The sequence below is a fragment of the Copadichromis virginalis genome, linkage group LG14 (assembly GCF_057382275.1).
Source record: "Copadichromis virginalis isolate Kocher_CV1m ecotype Utaka linkage group LG14, C_Virginalis_male_GT1.1, whole genome shotgun sequence".
In the NCBI taxonomy this organism is placed as follows: domain Eukaryota; kingdom Metazoa; phylum Chordata; class Actinopteri; order Cichliformes; family Cichlidae; genus Copadichromis; species Copadichromis virginalis.
Genome location: NC_140631.1, coordinates 24934339 through 24949093, shown reverse-complemented (window position 1 = coordinate 24949093; position 14755 = coordinate 24934339). Strand labels below are relative to the sequence as shown.

At 40.4% G+C, this 14755-nt stretch overlaps 2 protein-coding genes across 3 annotated transcripts in view; both read right to left on the bottom strand.

Moving 5' to 3' along the window:
• sik2b (salt-inducible kinase 2b) overlaps positions 1-5144 on the bottom strand; it is a 51204-nt gene extending 46060 nt beyond the window's left edge. For both annotated transcript variants that reach the window (XM_085430092.1, XM_085430093.1), the window contains exons 1-2: positions 4579-5144; positions 933-1049 (exon numbers count right to left, since the gene is read on the bottom strand). In XM_085430092.1, the coding sequence (XP_085286218.1) occupies positions 933-1049; positions 4579-4716 (255 nt within the window). In that variant the 5' untranslated portion in view covers positions 4717-5144. The remainder of the gene's footprint in view (positions 1-932; positions 1050-4578) is intronic.
• Positions 5145-7508: 2364 nt separating this feature from the next.
• Positions 7509-13327, bottom strand: laynb (layilin b). The gene is made up of 7 exons (XM_085430090.1): positions 13086-13327; positions 10480-10786; positions 9783-9934; positions 9391-9435; positions 8394-8471; positions 8180-8297; positions 7509-8087 (listed from the first exon to the last, which is right to left on the bottom strand). The coding sequence occupies exons 1-7, from the start codon at positions 13156-13158 to the stop codon at positions 7760-7762; spliced, it is 1101 nt and encodes a 366-aa protein (XP_085286216.1). The 5' UTR covers positions 13159-13327; the 3' UTR covers positions 7509-7759.
• Positions 13328-14755: the final 1428 nt, after the last annotated feature.

The following is a 14755-nucleotide window of genomic DNA, read 5'->3' as shown; positions in this document are numbered from 1 at the left end:
CTTGCAAATTCTTGGGCCCTTCAACAGCTGTTACTTTGGGTCCACACAGTCACTGCATATTACACATTACAATCTCGCCGCTGCCTTCACAAAGATAAACTTTGACTGGAGACGTGGAAAAGTGCACGTATTCATTCAAAAGACGAAAGTAATATCAACAGGCTCCGGAAAACTTTTCTGGGTGAAAGAAAAATGACTCATAATGTCCTCATCAATGTACATTTTCAACAAATTACTCCACACTCTGAAGCATGTTATCCTTACTCACCCGAAAACATTGTTTCCCCAACCACAAATATTGACCCATGATGTTCTTTTTCTGTCTTTTTTGTGAGACTGTTTGCACAGTTAGGGCTGATTGATGATAAAGACTAAGCCAGAGCACCCATTACAGAAGTTTACATTAGAAAACACTCTAGCAGCGCGTGTTAATTTGGGCCTGTGTGATGACGCTTTTAATAAGTTCCGACAAACTTTTTCGTAAATTGTTAAATTCCTGTTTAAATATATGCAGTACTCTGGGCATTCTTCCAACATCACCTCTACAGTGTCTGTGACAAATCGCAAGAGATTGGGATTGGATGGGTTAAAGAAAAAGTCAGATCTAAGCACTCAAGACAGAAATAAATCTCTGGAAAAACTCTTGATCAAGGCTTGTCAAGTGGGAGACAAACGCTAAGTTTAAAAAAAAAAAATGACACTAGACTACTTATCTTCACAGCATTGCAACACAGGGGAATAACAATTAACAAATATTTCCTTTTGGGAGAGACATAAAATGCACCAGAGACTAGAAAAAAAAAAATCGTGCCATGCTGTAGTCCAAATCAAAGTAGAAAGATGAAATCAGCACATCGAAAAAGATTAATCGTTTAGTCCCCATCTGGCACTCAAAAGATGCTGCGCTACACACAATGAAGCCAAAGACTCACCTGGTAGAGCTTAATAATGTGGGGGTGGTCCAGCATTTTCATGATCTGAACTTCTCTGTAGATCTTCTCCAGGTTGACGGCATCCAGCTGGGTCTTGTCGATGATCTTAATGGCCACCTGCAGAATCAAGCATCAACAACACAACTGTAAACAATCAGTTTTTTAATAACACACAACGGAGTCATTGTTAAAGCTCATCAGAGTTTGATGGACAATGACAAGGAGCTCCCCAGATTTACGCAAACACTAGTGCAGACAGGAATTTAATGTTCTCCAAGCAACAAAGGCGGACAGTCTGCTCCTCTTCGGGGTTTCTTTGTGCCTTTTTTTTGTGGAAATAAGAAAACTGTTCGTGAGATAAATACAGCTTGTACCGAAACCTCCGTAAACAGCCTTCAAATAATGAAATATTACATCGGAGATCCCACTGATGCAACCATCTGCTTTACTGGATATACACACGGCCACAATGACACGAACAAGTGTAAATCACACACGCAAAACTTCCAACACGCTTGGCTTTGATTAACATTGGCCGGGAAGTAGCAGAGCAACATTAACATCTCATCTTTAGATTGTCTCATAAACAGCATTTCATCAGAAGTGCTCCAAGCATCTGTGAGCGAAGCTGAACGAGTAAACAAAAGGGGACCCCGGCAATCACACCACCGTTAGACTGAGCTAGAAAACTCACCTGAGGGCAGGATTTTAAAGCACTGAGCTGAAACAACAAGTTTTTAGATTTAAATGTTTTATTCAGAATTCTGAGTCAGAATTTATATTTTCAAAGAATTTATTAGACTTTGATTTATTTTATTTTTTTTAATTTACCCACCCACACACAGAATTATGAGGGCAAAAAAGAAATTCTTAATTCTGAGTGGGGGAAAAAGTCTGAATTTTGACTTTCTGGGAAATTCAAATAAAAATCAAAACAAGAAATACAGGAATATAACTTTTGCTTTTGAATTTATTTATTTATTTATTTTTTTAAAGATTTTTAGTAGCCCTAATCAGCTACCAAAATAGTGGCTATTTATTCAAGTTCCTTTTAAGCAATTATCTCTAAAAAGCATCTAGTTACTGCTTCAGAAACGTGAATATTTAACATTTTTCCAATTCTTCCATGATATAAAACTGAATAAATTTGACTTCTGGAGCTGCTTAGACAAAACAAGAATGTGGCAGCACAAACTATAGGGTACTATCTTAGAAAGGCAAGTCGGGTTACAGAGCCATGTGGTTTGAGGATTTATCTGATTCCAAAATAATACTGTCTGACACTGGATTTTCATCCGGGCACTTATCACAGGCATTTTGTCTGCAGCGTGACGATCATATAAACAGCAGATTCTTTTCACATTACTAAATTTTTCATCAGGAAAGTTGCAGTGATCGACTATCACGGCGCACTGCATATTTTGTTTTTGGGTTCAAGCCCACTGTGTCAGTGAAGTGGTATTATTCAAGTAAGTCAAAGAAATGTAATGCATTCTTGCTTTTAATTTTAACGACAGATCTATAACTTACTGACCTGCCTTTAACATATTAACAGTTTGGACTTACAGATGAGCAGCAATGGGTATTTTGATAGGTTTAACACTCTCCATTATCATCTCCCTAGCTACGTACAGGCAGGCGTTCAATTCAGGATTAAATCTAAATCTTTTAATGGCACTCCAGCTACCTGTGCAGACCCTTCGGGCATGAAATTCAAAATCTTTGGTCTGCTACAGAGGGACAACAGAGCACCTAACATGAAAAGATCTGTGCTACCTGATTACATTGTCAACAAAACTAAACCCACACACAGCACACAAGACTTCTCGTGAACTGTGCTGGCACAAGGTCACTGGAGGACAATGAGTTAGAGGTGAATTTAGCTCATACAATGAAAGCAGAAAGACATGATGACGCTATAATCAGATATGGATAGATGTACAACTTGACACACAAGACCAGAAGGGAATGGCTCAACAGTATGTAAAGCCACAAGCTGCAATATGTACTTACTGGGATGAATGGGTCAGTATCACATGCAGGGGCCACGCACAGAAAGAGTATGTTATTTACACAGAGATAAACCTGTCCGGGAATATGCCCACACATTCACATCGTAACACAACATCTGCCGTTTCATGTGTCAGTACACTGGTTTTCTTTACACTATGCTAATATCGCTTGTGCCCGGGCAAATTCTCAAGGCAGATGGCATCACATAAGTTAATAGCCTGCCACTCGGGCCGACCTTGGCTGCTGTAAAATAAAAATAAAATTTTTTAAAACCAACAGTGCCAGGCCCACTGCCAGAGCTAGGCAGCTGCATTTGTCCTTCATACTGACCATCACTGAGTGACCTCTACCAAACCCGGCCTAAAAAACAACCCATGTTTTCATTCATCTTTAATACCACTCCAGCTGAGGGAGAGGTGTAGTTGCTTACTGAAATCACCTGGTGTAACGTTTGCCTGAACTTAAAACCTGCACTCACAGAGCTGTTAATGTTACACGGTGCAGATTACCTGGCTAGACTAATGCTGTGCCACTTTGCGTGCTTTAATAACCAGAGTAACAAGATAAGAGTCTACAGAGCCATTTTGTTGCCTTGTTATTCATTAAACCTACCAAGGGTCTCGCCTGGATGATGTAAATCTGTTTTTTTTTTTTTCTGTATGGTGTAATCAGTTGGAGGCTCCAGAGATCAAAGTGTGCAGCAACTCTCCAGTCTTATCACTGTCTCACACAATACAGCTTTTTTTTTTTTTTCTTTGCCCCTTATCTTTTTCTCACTGAACACTCTTTACAGCAAATTCCTTGTGTCTCTGTCATTACAGCAGAAAGTCATGGCACTCCGTGGTACTGGTTGAGAAAGGGCCCTTCTGACAAAGCTGACATAAAACCAGAAGTACACTCACACAAACCCCGAGCCCTGTTCCCTCTGCTCTCATTCTGCATTACCTAAGAGTGTGCAATGTTTGTAATATCACTCCAAGCTTAGTTAATACCCTCGACCCCCCCACCCCCCTAAAAAGCAGTGTCTGCATGCAAAATACTTTGCTTTCCAATTACAGCATATTTGGCATGACATACCCTGCTCATCACAAAGCTCTGAGCAGTGCTGGGATAAGAAACAACTAAAAAAAAAAATCACATCATTACTTGAATTACATAAGGGGACCACCGACCCATGCTGCATGCCCCAGATACGGCACCAACCACTCTTGAGTAGGTACTGTGGCTACCGTCTGGGTCATTAACCCAACGGATACATGTGCAGAAAATCAAATAAATAAGAATAATAATCAAACGTGCATGTTTGCAGTTTGTGTTTCCCAGCAGCGCTAGTGGTCAGACCTTTTTTTTTTTAATTTATTTTTTTTACTGGCAGTGATGTCAGCTGACAGGGGTGAACGTGCAGTCATTCACTGCTCATGTACCTGCAAGCTTTCAGGCACACCAGCTGTTGCTCGAACCGGAGCAGTCCAAGTGGCCGGTAGTTATGTGATCCAAAGATGCTATTTAGTGCACGGTGCTGGAGAGCATTTCGCTATCTAGGGGTGTCAACTTGTGCATAAAAGTTATATAACTCCGCTAAAACAGTAGCACAAGTTAGCTTTCGGGCTAACTAGTTTGCTCACACACTCACCTCCGTCTTGGTTATGCGGTGTCGGGCCAACTTCACCACAGCGAAATTGCCCTTTCCTAAAGTGCGCTCGATGTCGTAGAAGCCCACTCGGACCGGACCCCGGATCAGCGGTTTTTGGACACTGTCAGCCATGACCATGCTGTTCTAAAACGGGACTGTTGAGTGGAAGAGTAGGAGGCAGCCAGACGTGCAGGGACACACGAGGGGCAGACTGGGGCTTACTTGAGCAGCTCGAGATAAAGACGAAAGGAAAACAAACCGCCCGCCACCGCCGCTGCTGCCGCCGCCGCCGCTCGAAGCGTGTCCATTAAAATACACAAAGTTGATTTCTGTGTCGCCCTCGGCCGCCTGAACGCCACTGTGGCGACCCTGTCCGCTAGTGTGGCGATACGAAGCTGGCCATTTGCTGAGCCTGCGGGCTGTCACACCACGTTCGTCAGTACAATAGAGCTATAATATTTCAGCTTGAGGCGCCTCTATCAGCGACAGAGCACACGAGTTGACTTGCAAAGAGGCATCATGTTCTCCGGTTGACGTGTATTGACGTCAAAGCCATAGGGGTATTTGTACAGGGGGCGGGGCCACCGAGCCGCTCCACACTTCAGTGCCAATTGGTTGCCAGGACAACCAGACCCACCTCTTACGTCAACCGGTAAAATTGCTATTCTGAAATCTGTTTGCTCGCCTGCCCTTCTTGATTGCACGCATAGGTAACTTTGAAGTTTTTGCCCTGCAGGTGTTTAATAAGCTTTTGTCAGCTGCGAGTGAAAAATGCAGGGGGAGACAGGGGCTAAAAGCGGTCTGAACCGGCCTGAAAGCCTCCAGAGTAAAAAAAGTGAAAAAAAATAAAAAATTTAAGAAGCAATAAAACCATCTATCTATCTATCTATCTATCTATCTATCTATATATATATATATATATATATATATATATATATATATATAGCTGATTAATCCAGCTATGCAACGTGCATTATTTCTAATCTATAACATTACATAATGGAATATGCAGAGCTCCATATAAAATCAGACATTTTATCAGCCACAAAGAAACTTTTGTCAGCTACATGACAGCACCATCTGTTGGCAAAAGTAGAAAACTGAAGCGAGGCTCCATATTTTCCTTTTCCTCAGTGCTTGACTGATTACGCTCCATGCTTTCAAGCAGCTTTAAAGCAGATCCCACCAGTATATCTATATTATTATTAAACAAAGAATGCAGCCAAAATATCTTAACTACACATCAGAAAAAGAAGCAATCTTCATGTCGGAATTACAGCACAGCTCTGCAACTGGCACTGCTTTTCTTCATGTTGTGTAGTGACAGTCAAACGGAGAACAGTGGATTGCTAAGCAGGCAGGCAGAGCAGCGCTCCGAAGGCCTCCGCTGTCAAGCATTGACTTCCTGAATGTAAGAGTTCCAGATGTGCTTTTGGCATTTCCTGTCTAACATTCTCCAAGAACACACTCAGCCTCTCCTTACTGGGCTTGCTACATCTTTCCAAGACACCGATCCAACACCCACTCAGTGCACATTTAGAAAAAAACACAGACATTTGTATATGTAACGTAAAGAGTGATCTTTAAAAATGAACATGGAAATGCACATGCACTGATTAACGTGTGATATATTTTAAACTGGCCTCAAGTTTCTGTCAGATCAGTGGGAAAGTTGAACCTCGTGCACAATCAGGTGGAGTCAGGAAACCGCACAACTTTGAGGTTTATTTTGGCCACAGCAGTTCAGCCATCGGTGTTTCCTCATGTTCTCTGCTGGGCTCTGACATCAGAGACCAAACAGGAAGCCTTACACAGGGATGACACCAAAGTTCAAGTTTAGAGAAAAGGTCAAAAAAGTCCCTGGGTTGGAGTCTCCATCACAGCAGCAAGCCAACAAGCAAACCGTCTCTGTCTTCTGACTCATCATATCCTTTGACATTATTGTAAAAAGAGAAGCTGAGTAGTTTAATGTGCGATTGTTTACAAAATGAGTAACTCTGTGGGTGTGCAATATTGCAGGATTAGGCTAATTGCATAATCTGTTATGTCAGATTCAGCAGTGCTGCTGCACCACCAAGATGACCTGAACTATTAATGCTTCTTTGGTTTCATTAATGCCTCCTAAAACTTCTAAAAACTTTAGTGCTGCTGTAATGTTGCATAATTTATTAGAGCCGAAGGTTTAAACTGAACAAAGGAAATAAGTGGGCACAAATATGTGTTTTTCTTTGAGTTGAAAAAAAAAACCCCTCAAAGCCCATTCTGTTAGCTTAGCTTAGAGACCTGTGCACACATGACCTGCATCTTTAGCTGCTTGATGAATTGGTCTTACCATTTATTCAGTTAACTTAAAATATAACACAATTTTTAAGGACAGCATTATCAGCAGTCTATCAGATGGCCTGCCCCTTTAGCCTAAATTACTTTAATACAGGATCAAAATTTGCCTTGGAAATTTGTGCATTCTCCCCAGGCGATAAATAGACTAATGCTTTTGATATTCCACTTTAACTTTTCTGTAATATCTTCACCCACTTTTCATTAACCTTATGAAATATTAGAACCTTTATGGCATGATTTGGTTTTATATTTTTGCAGTTTCCAGCCTTTGCATTTCAGTGCATAGCCTGTCATGTAGTAAGTGCCACTATAAGATTAGTGGATTACAGTAAGGGTCTCAACAGCTGTTGGATGGATTATTATGAAATTGTATACACACATTTGTGCCCTCATCAGAATCACTTTGGCAATCCTTCAACTTCTCATCCTTTTCTTTTTCAATCAGATTTGATCGGCTTCAGCTTTATATAGTGTGTGGAACTAGTCTGCAATTTTGGGCATCCATACTACGATGGTGAATATGGAAAACAATGTGTCTACATCTATCAGCATGCTATCACAGTGATTCACGGAGTTAACAGTGCCATTGGTCTGACTGTAACACATTTTTATTAAAACATCAGAAATATAAAGTCATGTGTACGTGAATACCAAGTCATGGACAAAACATTAAGAACCCCTGTTTTATGGAATACACTGATTTGCAGACAGTACATTCTACATGCAGGACTAGAAAATTGAGTGAAACCTGTACAGATATGGCCAAGCTGTTTAGAAATCCTGCACCGCACAGTGTAACTGTAGTCTGTCTGTGGTTGACGGACATTTGCAGACACCGGTGTTATCCATAGATCTCATTTTCCACCCATCCAGTCTGACTGCGGCAGCGCCGGCTTTGAGCTCTGCAGGGCTCGTAAATGTCATTGGTGACAAAGCCGCTCTCATTGTCCACACACGACACATTCTCATAATCGTTGCACAGGGAGTCATGGGACGGAGAACCGGAGTACTTTGTCATGATTTCTGCTGCTATCCTGCTGTCCAGAGCAGTGTGAGGCAGTTTGGTAATGTCACTGTAGGCATAAGGTCCTTGCACAGGGCAAGATGAAGCTGTTGCCAGCACCCACTGTTTTGATCTGCTGGGATAGCTTTCTGTTTCTGTCTTCCTCCTAAATATGAAAGAGGGCCAAAGTTAAAATCAACAGGACATACTCATATAATCAAATGCATTAAAAAAAATTGTTATAGCTGTCTGTTTTACCTCTTAGCATGCTGTTTGTAGCAAAAGAAACCAACAGCTGCAAACAACAGCAACAGTAGCGCAGGGATAGTCGCATAAAGGATGTAGGAAATGTCGAGGGTGTTGCCAGAGAAAGATACTGTGAACAAAAGAACTTTGCTTGTGACACAGTGGTTTTTCATAGCTTCCCAAAACATACCTCAGAGTATCAAGAATATTTTCTTTCCTTTCTTACCAGAGGATTCAGGTAGTGCTATTTTTATCCTTTCATTACTTTCTGTGGTTGACAGTATGCTTGGAATCAAAGATGGAACTAGAGAAACCAAAAAACAAAATCAACAGGTGCGTGTGAAAGATATTTTAAATGATTCGATTACTCCATGAGATAGATATATATATATATATATATACATATATCACATAATGTATGATTTCACTAAACTCACCCATAGATAGACTATTACAGCTGACGCATATGATGCATAAGTTCTACTGCAGAGGACAGTTGCATTTTAATTTCTAGAAAATTTAGCAGTTAAAAAAATAGAGTTCTCCAAAGAATCTTCGTGTTTTATCTTTATATGGTTGGTGGCTGGATCCTTGGCTGCTCCAGTCTGCATACCAAATATGCTTAGACAAGATGCTGAACCTCAGGTTGCTCTCCAATGCATTTATCGGAGTAATGTGTGTGAAATTTAGCTAGAAAGGATTTATGAGTAGAAAAAAAGTGCTTTTATGAATATGTTTGCATGGGTGAATGACGCATGTAGTATGTAGCCCATTTACCATGTTTCTCGCAGAAAAGGTGTTTAAAAGAGGTCACAAGCATGTATAAATTTTCTTTAGCCTTTTATGTGTTTATGAAGACTGTAGTAATACCCAAAAGAATGAGGCTGCAGATATAAGCAATGAGAAGGGTGGCTGAGCTCTCCCTTAAAGTAATGGTGAAGAGCTTGGTTATTCAAAATGGATTTGGAGTAGAGCTGCTGCTCCTCCACATTGAAAGGAGCCAGTCGAAGTGGTTCAGGCATCTGATTAGGATGCTTCCTGCAGGTGTTGGGTGTCTCAAAGGACAATAAACAAAATGTAATCGAACATACAGAATATTATGTATAATATAAAAATTTTCATGCGATCACATTACATGGAATACATGGTTGTTTTCAGAATGCACAGTACACAGCAGACGTTGTATCACGTTCTAATATTAGCATTTCTAAGCTGACAAGTACCTGCATGTGCTGTGTTTCTGTCCTCAGTAAATACTGGTACTTTTTCTGCAGAACAGGGAAATAAATTAGTGTTATTCAGAGGAAGAAAGCAATACATGGGTGAGACTACTAAAGGTTGCTTTATGGAAAGAAATGAGTCATTTTTTCCCCTCTTTTCATGTAATCAGCTATATTTTAATGTCGGTTGTAAGAAAACATACCATTAAAACTCTTTCTGTTTAGTTTTAGCTGCTGGCAGCAGTGGATACATTGTAGCAGCGATCCCTAGACAATAAAATTCTAGTTTTGTAGATTTAGGAACTAAAAAAACAACCAAGAGTACCAAATTTTAACATTTTCCAGCACTCTTAAGCCAGCTAGATCACTGGTATGTGTGAGGCATACCAGCTCACCTTCTGCGTATTTGCAGACAAAGTTGTTCTTGGAGCTGCAGTTTTCATCATTCCACTGGAACAGGAAACGACCCTCAGGTGTTTCAGAGGGCTGGTGATACAAAACTACGCACATTTCCTTACCGCACGATGGCTCGTCCCAGTGCCAGTTCCTGCAACAAATAAGATGCACAAGTTTAGACTATATATTAATTTTCTTTCATTCTTTTGCTTGACTGCTGACAGAGACAGATGACTATTCTTACTCACCCCTATGGGCAATTTACAATCACCAATTACAAACCTCATTAAACTGCACGTGTTTGGTCTGCGAGAGAAACCTATGGTACCTCAAGAGAATGGACTCAGATATAACGAGAGCGTGCAAGCTTCACTGGTGGATGCTGGATTCAAACACAGGATCCACTTACTGTGTGGCAGCAATGCTAACCACCACACCACCGTGCTGTCCTGAGCTCAAACAGTGTGTCATTTATTTCTATCTTAATCCCAAATTCTTGCAAAGGACATTAGACATTCCTTCACTCCCACACAAACATCACCTAATCCAATATTTTTTCTGAGTCATCATTGAATACAGCCTTTTTCCACTTCCATCTGCAGCACACTGTCTCGGGGGCCACTCTTACTGTTTTCACAGATGCAGCTTAAACATTTACACAGATGAAAAATATATTTCAAAACAAAGAGGAAAAACCTGAACTTAGCCTTGCTTCCATCCAGCCAGTAATACTGCGAGGGGCAACCTGGGCTTGACGTCCCGACGCTGTAACGTTGCGGGTTGCGACGGAGCCCGATCCAGAAGTCGCCATCTCTATTGGTCAGCTTTTGTATGTACCTCTCTATCAGTTGCTGCTCACTTTCCGTCTCGATGCTTAGCAGCTCGCCTCCGTCCAACCTGCAGGCCTGTCTGGCATCCTCAAAGGTCAGCCTTCGCCTGCTGTCGTGGATGTAGGACGCCTTGTAACACGGACGCTGTGTCCCGCTCCGGCATATTCTTTGCCCTGGACGCCAACCGGGAGCATTGAGGATAAAACAAGATGATAAATGCAGGGTTTTTGTTTTCTGAACCCTTCCTGTGGTATCTGTGTGGCAGGAAGATTTTAAGCTGCTTACAGTGTCACAGACAAAAAATAGGAACCAGAATGTTTGGGTTGCATTGCCAAATTCTTTCCACTGCAATGGTACAGATGGTACTGATATTTATACCTTTACTTTCAAGGGCTTAAAAAAGGGTTTTTTTTCTACATCAGTCTCACTCCAGTAAAAATAATTTTACTCTCATTTTTTCACATTTCAAAATTTGCTGTCTCAACCCTCTGTATGTCCAGACTCAGTTTTAATCACTGTTTTTCTGACTTCCACATCCATCAAACTAAGTGTGTCAGGCTGGTACAGGATATTTTGTCATGGGAGAGAGCAGGGCAACCATATCAAAGCAGTCATCAGAATAATGTTTTTCTAGGTTTTCTAGATTTTTAATTAGTTTATGCGCACTTTATCCTATTGCATCTGATGAAAAGAATGAAGAAATATGAGACCATGACAGGCTAAAAAACCTCCCTTGTTTCCATTTTCTTATACTAAAATGCACAATTGAATTTGTTGTGTTCTGATTGCCTATACATTCCCAAGAACAATCGAAAACACGTGGCTGTGTTTCGCTGCAGTGCGAGGTTGTTGAAGTTTGCTAAAATTAAACTAATGAATAAACAATTTTAGTAAAACTGAAGTAAAACTAAGAACCAAACTTTAAAAAAGGGTAAAATCTGAATTAAATGACATTGTGTGCTGATAAATCTAACTAAAATAAAAACATACAGAACTTGTCTTCAGCAGAATCTGCAAGTTAAATCAAGATCAGCAAAGTCATTGCTATTTTATAACTATCATTAATTAATAGTAGTTATGCAATGAATGAATTAGTCAGATTTAATCAAGTTTCTTCATGGTGCAAACATCCTTTGAGACTGGGTCATGTGAAACTTCTGACTTTCTCAAAAGTCACATCAAGATTTTGAGTGATACATCATATGCACTAATCAGAACCTTCATTAGGCACTACAGTCATTAAAGGATGGACATGGTCACCAACAGTTAGGTAGACTGTGGCATTTAAACAACACTGAGTTGGTACAAAGGGACCCAGAGTGAGTCAAGAAAATGTCCCCCACACCTTTACACCAGCACCACAAGCCTGACCCACTGATACAAGGCAGAATGGATCCTTTCCTGCTGTTTACACCAAATCCTGACCCTGCAAACCAAATGTCACAGCACAAATCAAGACTCATCAGACCAGGCGATGTTTTTATAATCTTGCAAACCCCATGCAAACTTCAGCTTCCATTGCTTTTCTTAGGCAGCAGTGGCACCTGGTGTGGTCTTTTGCTGCTGCCCATCATCTTCAAGGCTTTGATATACTGTGTGTTCAGCTATGCTCTTCTGCATATCTTGCTTGTAAGGAGTTGGTATTTGAGTTACTGTTGTTTTCCTATCAAATCAAAGCAGTCTGGCTAGTCTCCTTTGATCACTGGCATTATTTAACCAGGAAATCCCTTGAGATTAATATCTCTTTCAAGGGAAACATGACCAAGATCTCAACGTCTGCCCAGACGAGAAGTAAGCCAAACAACGCCAGAGTGACTGAGAGAAGTGCAAAAAGTGTTGCAACTGTCCCAGTCTCTTCAGCTTTTCACAATCAATTGATCCTAGTTAGCTACTTGCTGCACGTCGCTTACGCTAGCCTGGGAGAGACAAGGGATCAAACCATGGGCTAGAAATACCTTCAGACTGGCTCGCAGCGGAGACTGTGAGGGGAAAAACTACAATACTGCATACGGATTTACATTATGTTGGCGTAGTTATGGCTATTGTTGTGATTAGGCCTATAGTTAGCAGCATTATTGTATCCTTTTAGTCCTACTGATGCGCTATAGTACAGTTAAAGGTGTTAAATTATAATTCTTCCTCATATTAAATGAGTTCGCCCACCTAATCGCATGCTGCTGTGCTGTGAGTTTGACTGCTGTCTGTTTATGATTATAGCACACACACACACACACACACACACACACACACACACAGAGGACAAGTTTTCCAGCGGTTCTGGTTTAAGCCCGTTAACTTAAACATTAACAACAACAACAACACAAATACAACTCATGGTCTTGTCATTCAGATATTATCGAAGCTTTCTCAGCGAAAAACAAAACAAAAACAACAAAACTCGTACAACTCGGAAATAAAACTACTATACGTTTTTTTTAAGGGAGTTTTCCCCACTTCGAAGGAAATTCTTACCATTAAGTTTAGAAGTGGAGCCAGGCTGGAACAAAACGGCGATAACAGTGCCAAACAGCTTCATAAAATCCATCTCTACATGTTCACCTAGTGTGCTGGAATCGTAAATAAGGTGTAAACTAGGGAGTTGGGATATGAGCTTGAGCTTCAGACCTCCGTGGTAAACACAGTGATGACACAGAGGGAGCAGCAGAATAGTCTATTCAGCCTAAAAGTGGGTCGTCTTGCTGAAGGCGTGCATATGCCGTCTGCTGAGGCGGAAAAAAGAAAAAAAAAAAACCAGGAGGGAGAGACAGAGGCCGATTTTTGAAAAAAAAAAGAAAAGAAAAAGAAAAAAGTACATATGTCGCAAGAAAAAATAGAGTTTGTGTTCTTTTTAGCTGTAATCACTGAGGTATAAGTCCGCGCAGTTCTTAATCAACAATGCAGAGTCCCATTTCATATATACTGATGCCATGATAGGATGAATAGAGTTCTTTGTGCATATCATGCGCGTTGTATTAAAACTGTTAATGAGCATCTTTCATTCTTTCTGGCTGAGTGCCATGTCCAGGGAAAAACAGCTCAGAGGAGGAAAAAACAGGTTTACTTCAAAATGTTGTGTTGCTCGTTAAAAGTAGAATTCAATTTTTCATTGTGTCTTTCTGATAAACAAGTTGATCTGATATTATGCTGCTTTTTGTATTTTATTTATTTAAAAACATACTGATCACAACTAAAAGAAATGCGTCAGTAAGTAATACGTTTAGAGGAAAATGATTTAGACCACACTGTGAAAACAACATTTAAAGAGAGATAAACAGTAAGGACACGAAGTAAGATTATTACAGAGTAAAAGATAAAGTGGAATTGGGTGGAAGAGAGCGAGGGATTGCCCATAAAACAGGAAAACAGGCAGTGGAGGAAGAGGAAAGTATTTTTTTTTTAGACCCGCACTTCCTGTTCATTGCTTTGGTCTGGTTTCCTTAATTTTCAGAGTAGAAATGACTGAGGTTAGACTGTCTGGATCAGTCATGAGTTATAAAATGGAAATAAATCAAATTTCAACGTCAGCTCCACCAGATATTTTTCTTTCTGGCCAAATTATTTCATCACTATTCTAAATGAATGTGAAGTCAGTAGTCATTTCCAGGGTGGGGGTCTTTCTCTGATCAAGAGGAACTGAGTGGACTGAATTATATGCACTGGCCTTTGCAGCCATAAAACCAACTGAAGACTGCATACATAGTCACCCATCTGTTTGCTATCTTCACTTGTCAGTGTGCAATCAGATCACAAGACAAGTGCCCAATCTGCACCTGCATCAGGTGAGTCCTTGCATCAAGAAGCATATCTGGACATGCTTTTTGATGTTTTCTTAAGAATATTTTGATAATGCCCCCCATTTTGTCTTATTTTAATTTCACAAGTATTTGTTAACGTTAACATATGACGCACAATGTACCTGCTTCCCAACACAAAATCCTCTAAATTGCACCTCTAAAGTCCCACGTTTGGTAAATATTTCAGGTAAATCCCATCATAACTTTTTAGATAATTGTACATAAAAAAACTGCACATTTCAACCTAAGTCGTAGTAACATAATGGCATATTTCCACTACAGTTCTCTTATTGGAAACATATACAAACACACATAAAGAAAACAGTTTATCTGTATGGATGGATGGAT